General features: G+C 34.1%; 1 protein-coding gene across 6 annotated transcripts; it reads left to right on the top strand.

Annotated features, from left to right (window-relative positions):
* Nucleotides 1-1,470: 1,470 nt before the first annotated feature.
* Nucleotides 1,471-18,822, top strand: LOC129004755 (tumor susceptibility gene 101 protein-like). Of its 6 annotated transcripts, none has more exons than XM_054433375.1 (10): nucleotides 1,471-1,492; nucleotides 3,461-3,531; nucleotides 6,380-6,464; nucleotides 10,054-10,119; nucleotides 12,718-12,881; nucleotides 14,554-14,671; nucleotides 15,495-15,691; nucleotides 16,895-17,098; nucleotides 17,501-17,634; nucleotides 18,507-18,822. In XM_054433375.1, exons 2-10 carry the CDS (start codon nucleotides 3,481-3,483, stop codon nucleotides 18,691-18,693), a joined length of 1,206 nt encoding a protein of 401 aa, XP_054289350.1. In that variant the 5' UTR covers nucleotides 1,471-1,492; nucleotides 3,461-3,480; the 3' UTR covers nucleotides 18,694-18,822. The 6 variants fall into 6 exon arrangements, with proteins under 6 accessions (XP_054289350.1, XP_054289347.1, XP_054289351.1 ...); XM_054433372.1 differs by lacking the exon at nucleotides 1,471-1,492 and adding an exon at nucleotides 1,863-1,988; XM_054433376.1 differs by lacking the exons at nucleotides 1,471-1,492; nucleotides 10,054-10,119 and adding exons at nucleotides 1,863-1,988; nucleotides 8,204-8,269.
* The last annotated feature ends 214 nt before the right edge of the window (nucleotides 18,823-19,036 follow it).

Genomic DNA, 19,036 nt, shown 5'->3' with positions numbered 1-19,036 from the left:
TTGAAAATTGTAGACTACCAATTTAATAAAGTTAAATAGAACCTTTTGTACTTTTGTGTCAAATTATTTTATTGGTGATTAAATTTGATTTGATTTTAAGTTCTTAAATACTTGTATTTTATTTAAAAACCAAAATAAACTGTTATAAACTATAACCTATTAACAACCATATTCATTGCTAAATGTTGTACAAGATAAATTGGTCATGAATCTAATAACAAACACAATATTAATACTAATCATGGAACTATTGATCACATTTCTTAGATGACTAACTTACCAACATAAAATTATTGTGTTTCTGTCTGTTGTCAATAATTCTTAGTTTCATTAACTTTCTGCCTAAATTTAAATAAATTTTACTCATAATTTTTTTTTATTTGAAGTGCTTTTGACAGTTAAAATAAGCTTAAACCCCTCTTTTTTGTTTGAAAACTGCAACATTTCCCGGGGGGGGTACCCCCGGACCCCCCTTGTTTGCTGAGCTTCCCCCCGGTGTTTGCCCCTCCAAGGATTTGGTGAAATGACGCCACTGGGTGTGAATGAAGAAATTTAGAGTATTGTATAAAATATAACTGTAAGCATATTACCATGGATAAAACGTAGTTCCGTTCCAAGCGACTATGTTTTATCTATGATATTTACTATGTTAGGGTAATTAGTCTTGGATTCGGGCCGGCCACGTCATTTGCTTATGTTTGTTTATGATCCAGATTCATACCGCTATCAGTTCTATAGTACTCCATCATCGATCACTTTTGTGGTTGTGGTTAAACAAGGTGGGTCGACGGTCGATAAAAGTCCCATGACACTAAAATTCGGGTCTGACTTAGGGGAGGTACGATTGAGTCATTAGTTCAAAATTCCTCCGTGAACAGCGCTGTAGTAGAGAGTATTTTGGCAATGGTTTACTAATCGCAAAAATAGTTCTGTTCATAAAATTAAATTATAAATGCCTCAAATTCAATTTTATATTTTTTTATTATAAAATTACTATCATAACCTAACCGAACTAACCAATCTTGCTGATAGTGAAATAATATAAAAAAAGTTTATTAATAGAAAATATAATTCTGTTCATTAAATAAAACTAGAAATTGCTCAATTAAAATTGTATAGTGACTTAATAATAAAATTTAACTGTCATAACCGAACCAAACCAACCAAACTTACTGATAATGAAAAAATCTTTGTCAAAAAGTTAGTGCCCCCAGCGAGATTCGAACCCGGGACTCTCAGCATATCAACACGGCACGCTAAATATTAGACCACCGAGGCCGATGTCTGCAAACCGTATTGTTACGGTAATACAGTAGTGTTCCCTCAGCTAATGAGAAGCCCACAGCTGTCATCGTAAGCTCATCTATACCTCCCCTGAGTAAATACCCTAAAATTCTCTGACTGGGTCGCTACCATTACCATACTCATACTGTTGTATGTAGTAGATGCGTAGAAATGCTACGGTGATGGTGGCAAAGTTATAGCTAAGGGAGTATGTTTTATCATTGACTATATAACACTACTATTGTGTTATATATAGTGTGTTATATAGTGTTATTAGTGTTATATAGTAGTGTTATATATATTGTGTTATATAGTCAATGGTTTTATCTATGGTTATAGGCAAGAAAGTAAACAATGTTTTATGCATAACTAAATCGGAAGTACCAACTAACATTATTATTAAAATCACATAGGCTAGCGTTGTCATTATTATTAATAAGTTACATAGTTTTTTATAACCATTGGCTAGCTCAATAATCTAATTTAAAAAATGTTGCTTCATTGTTGGCTTCCCTGCTTTTCAGCTGAGCTGACTCACCTACTGTCATTATACTAAAACTAAATAAATAATAAAAAAACCTTATTTTGTTTGAGTTTTGATCGTCAATTGTCAAGTCATCATAAACTAAAAGTCGATATTTTCTATTTTTGTTTTGTGTATATTATTTTTAAAAATAAACACCTGAGTCACACACATTCTCAAGGTATGAAAACATTATGAATTTCACTCATTACAATGGGGTCTACCATTAATCAGCGTTTGTAGGCCTAAACCTTATTGTAAATTAGTGATGTAATACAGGCCTCCTCAGAGGAAACATTGACGGCTTCAAATGTTTATTTGATGGATGTACCTGTTTTTCAAATGTATAGATTTACAGGTTAAACAATATCATAAGTTATTGATTTACAAAATAATTTGATCCCCAAGCCCAATTTTATGAATACACTTCATTCTCGTGGGTCTATGATTTGACTAGGTAGCCTAGATGATCGTTGGCTCATTCAGGGATGGCACTGCAACTGCATGGTACATAAGCCTAAAAATAATGTCAGTTAATGTTAATGTATAAAATAAATGTAGGAGGTAAACTAAAGTGCAACCAAGATAACTTCCAGAGCTGTGGAATAGATACCTAACTTAAAATAAGTATTTTAATGATCAAAACCATTAGTCCTTTAGCCGATGGGGCTAAAGGTTTTATAACACTTTTAATAAATACACCTTAAGCTACAGGAATTTTCCCTAGAATGTGGAAACAAAGTATGCCTAACGTCCATGCATTGCCTAAGAAGGAGAATCCTTCTAATTTGAATGATGCTTCTAATTTGATTAGGCTAATTTCAGTCCTGCCAGCTCTGTCGAAAAGATAAATGTTCAACTAATTACCGATTTCATTGATGAAGAATATTTATTGCCTGAATTTAATCCGATAATATAATTTTACTTATTGTGTAGTTTTTCTTCGGAACTGTACAGACGGAGTGCTGATCACAGACGCGGATATTTTTATTGCTAGTGTGGCATACTCTTATCAGTCTCGCCGGTTAGCCAGGGAAACATGTCTAGTAAGTTAATACGAGTGTGTCCACGGTCAAACTATTCCACGTGCATCGCACGTGAAAATGGAAAAACCAATCTCACTGATTAAAAATTACAAGTGTGGCCCCGGCCTAATACAGTAACAGAGGTCTAACGTGTTTGAATTAATTAAGTTAATTAACAGAGAAAAATAAGAAATTAGGCTACCTTAGGGCCTACATGTTAATACTAAAAGTTAATACTATATGTACAGTATCTAGTTATTTGCGGTTTTAGTTCCAAAGAGTACCTAATTCAATTTTATATTATTTGATCAAATATCAATATTAGTCCGAAGAATCATCCCGTTATAAAGATTACTGGAGTTGTTACAAATGTTTTCAATATTCTAAGCTAGCTGTATTTTAAAACTCAAAAAAAAAATTTTTTTAGAAAAGTAGAATGATTATTTGATAACAAATTATAATTAATTTAGTAAATTTATAGGAACTCTTATTATTTTGATTTCATGTTCAATGCGGTTTTTAACACATTGTTCACTCAGTGCAGCTTAAACAATAATCTTGGTAGGCTATCAAACTTAGGTGGTGAACTAAAATAAAAAAATCGTAAATATTGTTATTCTTGTTACAGGTATTAAAAATTTGAAAAAAATGTTACCATCAGAAGAAGAGAAGTTGAGGAAATGGCTTCGCTCAACTCCGGTAAATTTCATATTATATAAAATATTTGTCTAGAGGCTTAATGATAAAGCGAACAGGTTTTTGCTTAAAATAAGTGGGCTTGCAAAAGACAAATTAGTTCACAAAATAAGTATAAATAACTTAGATAGCTAATTGTTGTGGTATACTAGTTCTTTTTTTCTGAAAATAGCAATTATTAATTAGCTATTTGTGTAGTATTAATCACTTTTGACTTTTTGAGTTTTTCAATTTTTTAAGCCGCATTTACACCGGAGTTTGGAACTAAATGTTTGGAACTTTTTGTTGGTAACACTTATTTCTAATGCAAAAGTCTACAACAGATTGTGCATTTCTTTTTAATTTTGTTGGAAACAAATCAATCCGGTAGCGAAGAAGTGTTCCAAAACAAATGTTTCCTCATGTTTGGAACACTCTTTGACCTTTACCGACTTCTGGTGAGAAACAAAATTTCTTTTATAACCCTCGAGACATCAATATAATACATCAATATAAATATGACATCCTTTTAATGTATGGACAAGTAAGTGTCCATAGTTTAGGCCTTAATGTCCACCTATTTTTGGCGCATTTGCAAGGTTTTATTAAAACGGATCTGAGAAGCTTAAAACAATGTTAATTCTAATGTTCTATATACCATTTTGTTTGGAAAATCATGGGCTTCAATATTATATATAAAACATAAGGAACATTAAAAAAAAAAAAAAAATTTTAGGTAAAAAAAAATATAATTTCAAAAATTTTCAAAAAAAAAATAAGTTCGCGCTCAATGAAATTGTATAAATTATAGGCCTATAAATATTTGAAAATAGCCACTTTGTTCTAAATTTTATGAGGATTACAAATATATAATAATATAAGGAAGTATATTTGCAAATAAATAAGTTATGGGCAAAAAACTGATTTCAGTAGGCCTACATAGCGTTTAGCTAAGAATGCATAGCCTAACCATAGCTAGGAATCTGGCTGATAATTTTCATCAATATCACTACCTACTTCTTCAGGATCATCAACCAGCACTTCAAAACCACTTAAATCTTCTTATAATGCACCACGTATATCACTACTTTTGATTTTTAACACTAAAACAATGATAAACGTAATAAAACACATCAGTCATCGGTCCGGGGGAACCTAGCTGTTTACAAATACACGCACGTCAGCTGTCTGCTACAATATTTTCGGAACTAAAATGAATAGCGCTTAGAGACAGACCTCTGGAGAAAGCTTAGAATATTACGGAAAGAACGATACCTAACTCGATCCAGTTCAATCCGATTCAGTCAGTCATAGAGCCTTCGCGTCGAAAAATCGACAAGTAACACTACACAAAGTGTGCTGCTTGTCGAATTTTCGTCAAGTAACACTGGGAGGGATAAACACTAAAAACTGTTTCATCAATTAGTTATAAACACGTGTTCCTAACTCTGGTGTAAACACATCTTTAAACTCACCAAATGAATCTCAAAACCAAAACTTTCCAAATTTTCAGTGGTTTCATAACATCTTTAGTAGGCCAAGATATATTGTTGAAAAATAAAACAAGGCAGACTACCAAGACCTCGTCTAAACACTGTAATTATTTATTAGCAAAGGTTTTCATGAATATAACTTCTACAATGCCAACAACTTCTTCAAGTGAAACAACTTAAAAAATCAAAAAGCTCACAAGTTTAAATACAAAATGTTGGCTTGAAACACCTAACCTCTAAGTTAAACTTGCGTACAATAGCACCAAATGTTCAGCTCCTTGAAGTTGTAGTTGATAGCATATGTAAAACTCAGATAACTTATCATTCCACTCCACTGATTCCTTTTTGTTACATTGTCCAACTGTAGTGTTTAGTGTAACATGTACTATATCTGTGACTTGAGGTACCTATTCAATACTATAAATTAGTAAAATTTGAAAATTGTCTCGCTTTATTTAAAATGAGCTCTTTTAAAAAAAGCTCAAGCAAATGTCATTTTGGCAAGAAAGAATATGATTGGTACAAGACATTTACTAAGTCTGTGAGTAATTTTTAATTTTCTTTTTAAAATAACAATCTTAATTAATAACTTTCTAAATTTTGTATTCGGGTTTAAAACGAAGTCTGCGACATAAAAATCCATTTGATATTAATTAATAAATAATCCAAGATATAATCTGAGCTTGGATTTAGTCAGATTACTAGTAGGCATACAGTCTACTCTTTGGTAGGTCAAACATTCAATAAATAAAAATTTTGATAGCCTAATTCAAAATAAAAGCTCAGGGTGTAGAGAATCTCTTAATATTTCAAAGTTTTACCATACATTTTTAGACACTTTGTAGGCCTATTTCAAAGTCCAAACAGAGGGTGGATTTGAAGGTACAGAGGTGGAGTTGGACAGGGGGGGGGGGTTTGGAACACTTAGTAGGCTAATTCAAAATTTTGTCGGCAAAAAATTATATGACGTCTTAAATAATGTCATTGTTGCCACAAGAACCTTGATGACACAATAATCAAAAGCAGAAAGAAAACAAAATTAACAAATTTGTTTGTAACTAGCTATAAAATGCTTTCGTCTATTGCAAAGTAACTCCATTGGTAACTCAAATAAGCTGTTTAATTGTTGTGTTCTGTACCTTAAAAATAGCACAGTAGTTTATTAAAAAATCAACTCTCTGTAATTAGTTTAGCCTAGTTTTATTTCTCTCCCTATAAATTTGAACTTCTAGAAAATTTAAATTTATTTGCTTGGCCCGCCATTTTCGAATTATTAAGAGTCTACTGTATCCTGAAAATAGATGTTCGTATTTTAAATAGACACCAATTTAGAAATATAAAGATTGCTACAGGTTTTAGTAAATGCTTTTGTTCAACAGTACTTGAACCAAGAAAGGACATTCCAAGATATTACTCGAACTGTCAGCATCTACAGGGGTCTGGCGATTAAGGTTGAATCTTATGGCAAGTATTAGAAAACCTCCATTTTTTTAGTGATTCTTTTTATCATATATGAACTGTCCCAAGTGCACTATGCTGTGGCTGATAGGCTATCTGAAAAGATTAAGTTATCTAATGTTTATCATCTTAGGGCGTAAAAAAATAAAATAACTTATTGGCCTCCTATTACTTTTCTTTTATTCAAAGACATTATAAATAACATACTAAAAAAAAAGACATAACCCAAAATTACTGAATCATTATGTTAAGATAATTTAACAAATTGAAGTGAATGCCAAACCTGGAATGTGTATCGTTTTGTTTTCAAATTGTACTTTACATGAAAAAATGTACAGTATAATCAGAGATTCAATTTCGAATGTATACAGGGAAATTCTCTATACCAGCTGGATATATAGAATTTTATGCTTGAAAAAGGCTACCAATAGTACATTATAGGGCAAGTTTACAAGAGAGTGTAAACTGTCTTGTAGCTACTAACGTACTCTAGCCTGCTTTTATCACACATCTCATAAACTAGCCTAGTTTACTTGCCACCATAACCTCCTCTAATACAAGACCTCGACGTTGGTCTGTGGCAACGTCGCAACATCATGCCTATTGTCATGGTAATAATAATAAATGAATAACGTAACAAACTTGTAAACATAAACATTGTGCATGCGCTCCATTATAAATTAGTGCAACAGTTGTTTCAGTATGCCCGGTCCGCGGCGTTGCCACTTTAGTCTCGCCGCGGCCTTGTATTAGAGGAGGCTATGACACCAGTCTGACGGCTTTTGAGCAAACTAGATCGTTAACTGACCAAATGCACTTGTGAGTCTTGATGATGTCAGAGCAATCAGATAATAGCAGAAGTTGCACGTCATACTCACCAACAAGCATGAATGTTGACTTGCCGACTAGTATCTCGTAATCTCCCCCTGTGTGATCGAGCCTGAAATTATTAAACTTAGCAAGCCTACGAGGGAAAACTCTGAATGAGTTATTAGAAAACATTTCCGTCTATAACCATTCTATACATCTACAACCTGTGAGAAAACTGTGTTTTAGATATCAATACAAATGGTTCATTAACATCTGAATACTCATGATTACAATTTGTTCTATGATAACTATTTTTTTAAGGAAAATTTTGTCGGATTAGTCATTCTTGTACCTAAGTACAAAAAAGATCTTCTTGGGCCTAGTAAGTATTGAAAAGTAGTTTGTAGACTAACTACAACATGTCTTTAGTTGCGCTCTTAGTAATATTACCATTATGATGAAAATATTGTTTTGAAGTTGCTGGGCATTTCATAATGCTTTTATAGCATATGCAAATACAGGCCTATAATAATGAAAGAGGTACATTTTTTTTAAGTATTTAATTACTTGTGATTCATATCGAGTCAAATGTTTTCAATCAGCAAGTTTGTGATTTCCTCAGTTCAAATACATTAAATGTTTGCTATTGCTGCTTTTATTTGTCCAAGGTTTTTTTGGTATTATTCTTTAGCCTACAGCCCAAAGTAAAAACTCTGGGATATTATTACAAGCTCAAGCTATATAAACTATTTAACAGTTTAGTAAAGTTATAAAGAGTTGACCGGTGTTTAAACTTCTTGGTGATTTAGAACAGAACTATCAATAATTTTTAACTCTTTGTTACTGGTTTTTGAACACCATGATCACAGTAATAATAGGTTATTTGTTAATTCCGCACATAAGAGGTTGGTTGAATTTCTGCCTATGTCCTGCAGTCTTGCATAATGGAATGCAGCCAAAACTGGTTTCTCTCCAGGGTACAATCCCCGTACAGTATAAGGGTGAGTGCCCCAGCATGGCTCTACGTATCGACTCACCTAGTTCAGCTTGTTTCTCTTCTTACTCACCATCATATCTGTTCATTCAGCACATTTCAATAATGCTAATATATTTTTGTCATTAGCCTTGTAAAATTCTTTACCTTGTTTCTCTACTGTGGAAAATACTATTTTCAATATAAAGAAACAAAAGTACTTCAATTAATGTTACCCTTTCTTTGCCCTAGGGATACAAAGAACTTTTTAGCCTTGCAACAAATGCAGTTTTACCAAATATTTATTGTTTTGTTTTTATGAACAGATATGTTGGAATAACTTGTTAGATTGTGAAAATTTTCTTGTATTGACTCTGTTGCTGGTTGAAGCTTTGTACAAATAATAGCAGAATGTGAAATGCTTAGATTGTAACTTAGCCTGTGATACAAGCCTGAGCTGTGAAGTAAGTACCAGTACGCATGATTTAGCGATTTTCAGTTAGGTACAGTAATGATAAGCTCATCGGGAAATCCCGAGAATAGACTGTGAAAGCGATGTTAAATTGAACTTGTTGTGGTACTTAAACACAGTTAAAACAGCCTAATTCACTTTTACCATGATAGTTATCTTTTTAGTAGACCTTTTTTCATCTGAGGAACATTTTATAGAAAAGTGTTTGACATTATCTTGTTAAATTGTGCTATTGTTGACTGTAATTTCCTCTGTGACATTTCGAGTGTGACAATTATTCATAGATCAGGCTCTGCATCAGGCTCCCCTTAGGGAGTGTCAAATGATTTGCTTTTAAAAAGAAGGGATGTGCGTGTAGTTGTACTATGAATCCTGCTATATGTTTATTGTGAGTGACATTGTGTCACTTTTTCATTGTGTCTTGCCAATGTAAAACAGAATAGAAGTTATATTTGAGCTATATATTTATTTTTGAAGGGTATATTTGAAGTGGCTGAGCAATGACTTAGTCAAAGGCATTTCTTATGTAAGCGCACGAATGTATGCCTTGCTCATGAAAAACAATACAATCTTTTATGCATTGAGTTTTGTAATTCTTTGAAATTCTTGACAGTGTGACTATTTTCACTGTTTGTTTTGTTATTTATGATTTCACATGTCAAATCACAAATCATTAAATTCCTTTGCAGTTCATTGTGATACTAGACCTGTTTGATGTACTTACCCAATTTTCTATCACAGCGTGGACTCGTTATTGAGTGGGTGTCTATGACTGGCGTCATGAGTGGCTTCTATCAAACCATAATCCAAGATTATCTATAGTCAAGATTATTACTCGATAGAAGCTAAAACCAGAGTTGTTCTTTTTTTTCTCCAAAGCGAGTCAAAGATGTAATGGACAATTTAGTATGTACAAAAATACAATCAAATGTAGAGCAGAAGCTGTTACAATTCCTTGTCAACCTTAACAAATAGATTCGTTACTGAGTTTAGTCTCTCACAGGAATGGTAACTAACTATTGTAACCACCAAACTGTAGGGAGGGTACTAGTCACAAAACATCTTATATATGGTGAGTTTGGGAAAGGGTGTCATATCGGAAAAAGGAATTGATCAAAGTTCTAAAGAAGGTTAATTGTTTCGGACGTAAAAAGGTCAATCATGTCAGGCGTAAAAAGGTCTGCTGTAATAAGGGTATTTTGGTAGACTAAAACACAGTTCTCATTCTTGGTTAAGCTACATGATCTTTGAGTTTGTTCAAGTGAATTGTTTTCTCAAGTCTATTCTCGTGGTGTTGCCCAGTGCCTAGTAGATGTGTGTAACTTGTTTTGTGTCGCTAGTGATGGCCAATGGAAGATCCAAACAACTTGTCTGCTTGAATGGGACCATCCCTGTCACTATCGTAGGTAATGTTCGTCAGTTAAGAGTGTTATGGATTAATTTTCTGAAAAAAATTCTAATACAGTAGAACCCCTCATAGCCGGCCGCCACGGGTCCAAGCTCCTAGTGTGATAACGATTTAGCCGGTTGAACCAACATTTTATAAAATGATAATTTTCACCTAATCACATGTAATTAAAGAAATCTAGTCAAAAGTAGTGTACAAGTCTCTTTTGTGATTATTTTTTGGGAAAATATGCAAGTTTTTTAAAACCAATAGAAAAATAATTCCTAGGAGATAGTGGTAAAGTAATATCCATAAAATGTTATGAATTTATGCCAAATACATTAATTTATTAGTTCGATTGTGTAACTTTCTGTTCCACTGTCCCCACGTTATGTTTTTGTTTCTATACACTCATTTTTACATTGAACAATCTGTACAGAAAAAGCGCTGCAACATAATACACAACACTTGACAAAACAAAACAATGACTTTACTTACTGCACTCTACTAACTGCACTGAAAATTATCAACCAACTGTTTAGAGGCTTGGCATACTAGCTGATCTGAGTTGTGAACAAAAAAAAGTGAACAGTAAAATGTAAATAAATAGATAAACCGTGAGAGTACTCCAGACATGGAGTCTAGTGTCACTGAAAACATACTACTATTACCCAGAATGCTAACCGCTTGTTAAACAGTGTTAAGTACTCGGAGAGAGCATTGCCTGTCAATTCGTAGGCAGCGCCACATAATTGCTGCCATTGCTATGCTGGTGCATTGTATGCTAGTGGCGCTGCCTACGAATTGACAGGCAAAGCTCTCTCCGAGTACTTAACACTGTTTAGAATTAATAGTTTCAAAAGACCTTTTTCTTTGTAGTCTAAATTAAAACCCTAACACACGCGGTTAGCATTCTGGGTAGTAGTAGTATGTTTTCTGTGCTAGTGTGTGCAGCCTCATATCTGGAACTCGTCGGAAATATATCTCCATATTGGCTTCCAAGAAGTGGTCGGATAAACCGAGGCCGGATATGAAGGGTTCTGCTGTAATAACATATCAGAATAAATAATTCTACCTATACTGTAGCTAAATAAGAGTTTAATGGGACAATTTTTAATAACTTTGACCTCTGTCAGACCCAATACATGAATTACGATAATCTTTGATCAATTGTTTCATGCTCAGTTTCAAATTTATTACAAAAGAAAATAATTAAGTCATTCAATAATTCCAATTAAAATTATTTTACTGTTTGGACTACAGTACAACTTTAAGCATTCTGTAGTTGATCTATATCTATAGCCCAGTTGCACTTCTTTCCATGTGAAAAAAGTATCAAAAAGAAAACGAATTACAAAGCCTAAAAATGAGTTTATTTTGGCTGAATTTGTCTCATAACTATCTCCTCTGCTGATCTAGAGTAAAAAAGACATTTTTAGGCAATATTGTTGGATCTACTTCATTTTGTTTATTTTTTCAATGTAAAGTTGTTTGAATAATCTTGTTTTTGTTTTAAAACAATACCATTTCCAAAAAATGCCGAATTTAATATTTAAAAGCTAAATTTATTTTAGCATGATTCTGGATTTATTTCAGTAGTAATCAGGTTCAAATTTGATGATTTTACTTTAGCAATTCATCCAACTTATCATTCCCAAGCAAGGTATGGTACAACGGTAAGTATTGGTTTATAAAAGAAATTTTCCTCGGTAAATATTCATTTTTGAGTAATTCTTTATTCGTGCATGTGTAAAGTATTGGTGTCAGCTTACTGCTGACTTCTTTCACTGCATGTTCTATTTACATTGCTACAATTTGAAGCTTAACATTTTTTTTTACAATTCACTGTATTTTTCCAACAGACTAAAAAAGAATCATTTTGGCAGTAATTGGTCATATTTTCTTGTAAACATTCTGTCCTCTCATTAATATTGTTATTATAAACTATAACTGTAAGCTAAGTTAATGATAGGTTTCAAAGCTAAGCTAAGATTTATTTTTTTTACAAAAATCATTTCTTAATCAAGATTAATAATCCTGGATTTATATATCAACGCTAAGAAAATGTCATTTTTATAAACCAATTGAAATAAAAATTTTAAAAAAGTTGAAAATATTATGTTCGTAATGTAGGCCTATTGAAAATGTAATTTAAAAATATTAAATAAAATCAAAACCAATGACAATGTTGTGTAACTAACTACATGGTTTAATTTGTAGTAAACCTGCTAATTTGTAGTAAACCTGCTAATTTGTAGACTACTACCTGCGCCAGGACCGTCCGTGTCGTGTGCGTGTGATATCTTTGTTTTTGTAACCCTGACAATGCCGCATTTACGGCGAAACATGTAGGTTGTTAACCTCACTCAACTTTTGGATTACTTGACGAGGTATTGTACCATAATATTATAGTCATATAAAGTAATCCAGGGGCCATCAACATGGGATATAATTATTTTGTAACATCCTAATCCTGTACCTTCAATTTGGCACCGGTGCAAACAAGAACAGTATATATTGTAATTAATTTTTAAAAAATCTTAAAATAAATATTTTAGGCAATTTTAGAAAGTAAACGAGCAAGATCAGTCTGTACCGTTTGTGTTGTACTTTGCAGGCAATACATACAACATCCCTGTATGTATCTGGTTGATGGATACACATCCGAACCACGCGCCTGTATGTTTTGTCAAGCCAACACCAGACATGCAGATCAAGGTGTCCATGTTTGTGGACCACAACGGCAAGATTTACCTGCCTTACCTCCACGATTGGACTCCGGTGAGTAGATTTGGACAAAACATCATTAATTCTTAGTAGGCCTATTCAATTTGGACTGAAGGATGTTTACAGCTGCCAGAAAAGTCCCCAATGTTTCAGTAGTGTCCAATATCTCGCTGGAAAACCTTTTCTAAATTATTACATTCTAAGGGTAGAAATAAATTGTCTAAACTGTTAAATACTTTTATGCTGATCCAAGTAGAGTTTTTTGTTGAAAGTTTGAACATGATATGTTAAGTTAGAGAGTCACCATAGCCTCCTACAAGACAAGGCCGCAATGAGACAAAAGTGGCAGCACCGCTGTCTCATCAAACCCAAACAGCTGGTGCACGAATTTTTAATGGACAGTGTATGAAATGTTTATGTTTACACTTTTGTTATTTCTATTATTACCATACTTGACAAACTGGACTTGAAGTAATGTGACAAACAATTCCAGGTCTGTGTCCAACAGAGTAGAGGGGGTTTTTTAGTGAGTAGTCTGTGATAAACTCAGGAGTCTCACACTACAGGCTGGCTACCTGTGTGCGTAAAAGCATTTTCCCTCCTCACCCTAAAAAAAAAAAAAAAAAAAAAAATTACCATGGCAATAGGCATGATGTGGCGACGTTGCTACGCACCAATGCCGCGGCCTTGTATTAGAGGAGGCTATGAAGTCACACATTTTGCTATTAAGTAAATTCATTTGACTATGAACTGTGATTTTAAGTGTCAACAAACCAATGTCTTTTCCTTTTGTCAGCTGACAACAATGTGTTTTGTAGTAGTATGAAAAATACTTCATTTTACTTTACTTGGATGCTTGAAAATTGCTTGTAAAGCCTTTAAAAACACAAACTGTTGTATAGCAAGTTTTCTGAACGTCTAAACAAAAATTCTGTTTTAGATAGGAATTTAACAAGCACGAAGATCAGTGAAAGCAATGTTCTCTAACTTGGATCAGAAAGCCAGGCTTTGTCTTCATGATGAATGTAGCCTAACTATATACTTCTAATTTCATGGTGAAGTAGCCTCTGGATCACTAAATTTTAGCTAAATGGTTTAAGTTACCTGGCTTCGTCAAGTGATCCTGCTTCGGTAGTACACTACTATAGTTTCAGACGTAAAAATATATAAAATAGTCATGACTCACCTTCCGGCGTTGCCACACGTGTCCCCCGTGATTAACTACACTGGCCAGTTTTTACAGTATTATATTAGTTTTTTATGTTTTTCGTGTTCGTTGTATGTGTTTTAAGTGTAACGACGAATCTAACCAAATTGGTTAGATGACCTATTGACGTTTTTTGTTAAACCTGAAGATGGACTTTTTACGTCTGAAACTATAGTAGGCCTAGTGTACTACCGAAGCAGGATCACTTGACGAAGCCAGGTAACTTAAACTTAAACTTTAACTTTAACTTAAAGCTAAATGGTTATTTAGCTTAACTATATGCTTTCTAACTGCTAAAAAAATAATATTGCAAATCCTGTTAGTTTCTAATAACTAGATATTAAAGAAGTTCCACATGCTTCTTGCCAACAACACATAATCGGTAAGTGAAGACTGTTTGGTTTCTCCATGAAGATCTAGTAGCCGATTTGCAGCCAGTGTAAGTAGTATTGTATAATCTGGTAGCTTAGTGCTGTACTCGCTGTTAAACCTAAAAGCATGAACTGTTCTTGTACACAGAACCAGTCGGATCTGCTTGGGTTGATACAAGTGATGATCTGTACGTTTGGCGAGCAGCCACCGGTCTACGCAAAACCTAAAACCGACACTCCCGCAGCCACCCCATACCCTACACAACGTGAGTACTGGAATGAAACTCTTGACAAAATGGCGACTAATAAGTAATAATATTAGATATAGAGAATGCAATTTGAAAAATTGGCCTTTTGGTTGTGATACTTTATCAGTATTCCCACTACTCCAGCTAAAAAAATTATTTTAGATGGAGCTCAACAATAAAAGTTTGCATAATACAACTCCCTCAGAGTCCCAAACAAGCCAGATTAGCAAGAATGGAAGATATTAGCAGTCTTCAAAAAGTGCCAGATTTGTAACTGGCGCTGCTATTCTACAGCATCCTGTAGAAAAACTGGTAGTGGCAAAATCTTATATATTGAAAAAATTTGGTTTTTCTTTTCCTAGGATACCTGACCAATTTTTATGATTGAGGTTTCAAATTGAAGGTATGCACACACAGATTTCCAGACTTAAACTTGCCAAATCTTAATTTCAAATAACTATTTTTCTTCATGAGAATGTTTGATATGGTTGACATGTCATAATTTGTGACTTGAATACATTGAAATTTAGGATTTTTTGTGTGAAAAATGTGTATTTGTGCTGTTAGTGGTAGGCCAGTCAGTTACAGTTCTTACCTTTTTGCCAAAAAAGTTTGCAATTGGTTTGATTCTAGGTAGCTCAACTAACATATTTGTTTTAATGAAATTCTCAACATTCAATTGGAAGAGTGTGTTGTCTAATACAATGGGACACCTCATCATGTTTTAAATGTCACTTTAGCTACATCGTCGTCAGGTTTATATAGGCATGTAAAATTACTACTTACAACCAATTGGGACCATGTTAAAAGTTAAAGAGTTTGATGTGTTTGTTCGTTTCAGCGTACATGCCTATGCCAGGAGCGAGTGGCGGCAACCCTCCTTACCCTCCGTATCCGCTGACTCAGGGATACCAACCTGCGCAGAACACTCCATACCCACCGTATCCAGTGTACCCACCAACCAGCATGTACCCACCTGCGCCTGGAAGCTACCCTCGCCCAGCTTACCCCCCACAACCTACCCCGACTCCTCCCACTGTGAGTATATTGTTACATGTTATATAAACCCTTTGGGTGCCGCGGGAAGGGTAAAGCAATTTGATTTTAGGTTTGCCAGGCATACATGTGGTACCCTGCTAGGAATGCTGGCCATTTTTCCAAAAAAATTACGCGTTTAGGGAAACGACAAAAAATATTTATTTATAGACAATTTTTACTTATTTTTGTCATTTTGTAAATTATAATATTCTGCATTTAAAAATACAAATTTCGATAGATTTTTTAAGAGGTAAAAAGAATCATTTAGTTGACAGCACACATATCTTTTAGTAAGGTAAAAATTTCCCCATCTTTGGCTGGTGCTCTGTGTAATTTATAAAACGCCTGTTTTAATTTTTACAAAAAGTTGGGTCTTGAATATTGCTACAAGAAGTCCTAGCATTAGGAGTCATCTGATATGTGAAGTCCAAGGCCTACCCTACCTAACCCTAAAGAGACATTGTAATACAATCCAGATTTGTCTAAACTGACACATCAACTGAGAGTCTCGTCCTCCAAAGTGTTTTAAATGGCACTGTGATTCATGATTAATCAATTTGATTGATCAACTAATAGTGCCAAATTATAACTTACCATTGTATTAATGAAAAAAAAAACATATAGACTACTACACAAATAGGCCTATAGTAAAATCACGTAACTAGGCCTACCAAGTCCATAACACATCAGGCAATTATCCACAAACCAAACCAAAAAACTATCAGAAAAATATAACCAAGTATGGATTTTGTTTATATTTTAAAGGTTTAAAATCTAAACCACAATTTACAACCATAACCTATTGCCTAATATGAAAAAAGGTAATGATAGGTAAAACTAAAAGGCTTGGAGAACATATTATACACTTCAAACTCAACTGTCTATTTAAATCTGATGCCAAGTCTGGATTCAGGATATCTACAAATGTAAAGATTCGTCTTATATCTCCAAGCAATAATAATAATAACAATAATAATTATTATTATTATTTTAATGTAGTTCAAAGTGAATGTCAGAGAGTATTATAGCTGAATGGGATAGCTAAATTCCGTAAGGTGTTTCAAATGTAGCGTTCCAAGACCTACTTTTTTTAATTTGTCATTTTAGAATACAGTATGTCTTGCAGATTGATTTATGGACAGTCTTTAAATTTTACGAGATATCATTTTCTAGTAAGTTTTAATGACCCTTTTAATGACTCAGAGCGCTGGAGGCACTGGAACAATCAACGAGGAACACATCCGCATCTCTCTACTGTCTGCAGTAGAGGATAAGCTGCGGCGCAGACTGGACGAGCAGTACGCACAGTCTCGTGCAGAGCTGGACATTCTACAGCAGAGCAGTGCGGAGCTTGCACAAGGCAAACAGCGTCTGGACAAGATCATCGAGCGGCTCGACAATGAAAAGGTGACCTGTTAGCGATGTCAACGTTTTATAAAGTTAGCGATATCAATGTTTCACAAATTTAGCCACATGAAGATGAGTTAGCAAGAATAACATTGATGATTCCATCACAAAAAAACATACTGGAATGAATCTTAAATATGTTAAAACTAAGTGACACATGTCACTTTTATGTGTCTTTCAACTTGATTTGTCCATATTCAACAAAATCAAAAGCTACAGACTCTTCCCTGGATCCAGCGGTCTTTTGTTTTGTTAGGTGAGCACGAGCACTGTCTGTCAGCTACATGATACCAGCAAAAGTTCCTTTTAGCAGGGCAAGTTGCAGCGGTTAATTTTGCCTGGTTATTGTTGTAACGAGCTTGTGTATAACATTTCTTTGACATGTCAGGTTGTTTGTTGTAGAATGAGCTGGAGCGCAACATCTCGTTGTTGAAGGAGAAGGAGGTGGAACTGGATAAAGCCTTGAGTCGACTGAGTGATGAGGAGCCAATAGATGTGGATGAGGCTGTCACAACCACGGCTCCCCTGTACAAGCAGTAAGTCTCTATTACATTAGTCAGCCACTACCGTGGAAAATAAATCCCTTATAGCCATCCACATGAGTACAGATCACATGGGTAATGATCCAGTCAAAAGCAGTTATGGGAGAGAAATCTGAATAATTGTTGTATATGTGTCGGGTTTGATTGAGTTGAATTTGATGCTGAGGAGGTTTTGAGTAGTTTTAGCTTAGCGAATTTCTCTATAATGAAGTAGCCATTACCAAAGGTGGCACAGTAAGACCTAGGCCCGGGACCGATTTACTTTTTCATTTTGATAAGAATAAGAATGTCTCTCCAGAGAATGATGTCTCCAGAGAGACCAAAAACACTATTCGTTCAAATTATTATATATGTTCTTTTTTTCATTTTTTACCCTAAAATGTTCTAATTTTTCTCTAAACTATTTTGAAGAGCTTAAAAAACAAATTATTTAGTATGTTAAGTTTGTGTACTGATATTGGTTACAGAGAAAATTCCAAAAATTGTTACTTAAAATTCCAATGATATTCTTATGGAGAATAAGTAACCTGTTGTAATTAGCTTGTTTATGGATATATTTTTATTAAACCTGGCAAATTAATTCATTTGGTACTAAACTAGATTAATATTTGTCTAAAAATCACATTCCATTACTCTCTCTGTAGCAGCAAGTACTTGTTAAACCTAATGTTATTTAAATAGATTTAAGTGAAAATTAAATAAGGCAAATGGAAATTCGCCTATTCTGCAGGTTTGCTGCGGCAGGTGTATTTTTTCCAGATTATAGGCCATCCTCAGTTAGTCCCAACAGTATCCCTTCTTTTAAGTTATCTTTAGCTAAACTCTTATTCTGTCGTATTTTACATCATAACCTCCTTTATTTGTAGGATTCTGAATGCATTCGCTGAGGAAGCAGCCACAGAAGACGCAATCTACTATATGGGAGAGGCATTGAGACGTGGGGTCATTGACCTAGACGTGTTCCTGAAGCAGGTGCGCACGTTGTCTCGCAAGCAGTTCATGCTCCGAGCACTCATGCACAAGTGTCGTCAGCGGGCCGGACTAGTCGGCTAAACTCCCTTCATCAACCGTAACTTAATATTGTATCAAGCTTATGCTCAATTCCTGTCTAAATAGCTAGTACTGTACCGATCAATACCCGTTAACAGATCTATGTAAAATATATTATTTTTATTGATTTTATCTGTGGAATTTTTTCCCATTCTTTCCGTGATTGATTTTTGTAAAAAATTCACTTGATACAGTACTACACTACACTGACTTTCTGTCTTCAATGCACATACATTAATTTTACTTTCTTTAACTAATATTTCCCCTTGCAGAACTCATCCATTGGTACTTCGAGCCCATATATTTTTATGTAAAGTTAATGTAAGAGAACAGGTAATATAATAAG

This window comes from Macrosteles quadrilineatus, unplaced genomic scaffold, assembly GCF_028750875.1.
Source record: "Macrosteles quadrilineatus isolate MER2022 unplaced genomic scaffold, UCM_ALF_1.0 Scaffold_11__1_contigs__length_5352618, whole genome shotgun sequence".
In the NCBI taxonomy this organism is placed as follows: Eukaryota; Metazoa; Arthropoda; class Insecta; order Hemiptera; family Cicadellidae; genus Macrosteles; species Macrosteles quadrilineatus.
Note: the sequence above shows the minus strand (reverse complement) of the source record. Positions and strands in the feature narration are given on the sequence as shown.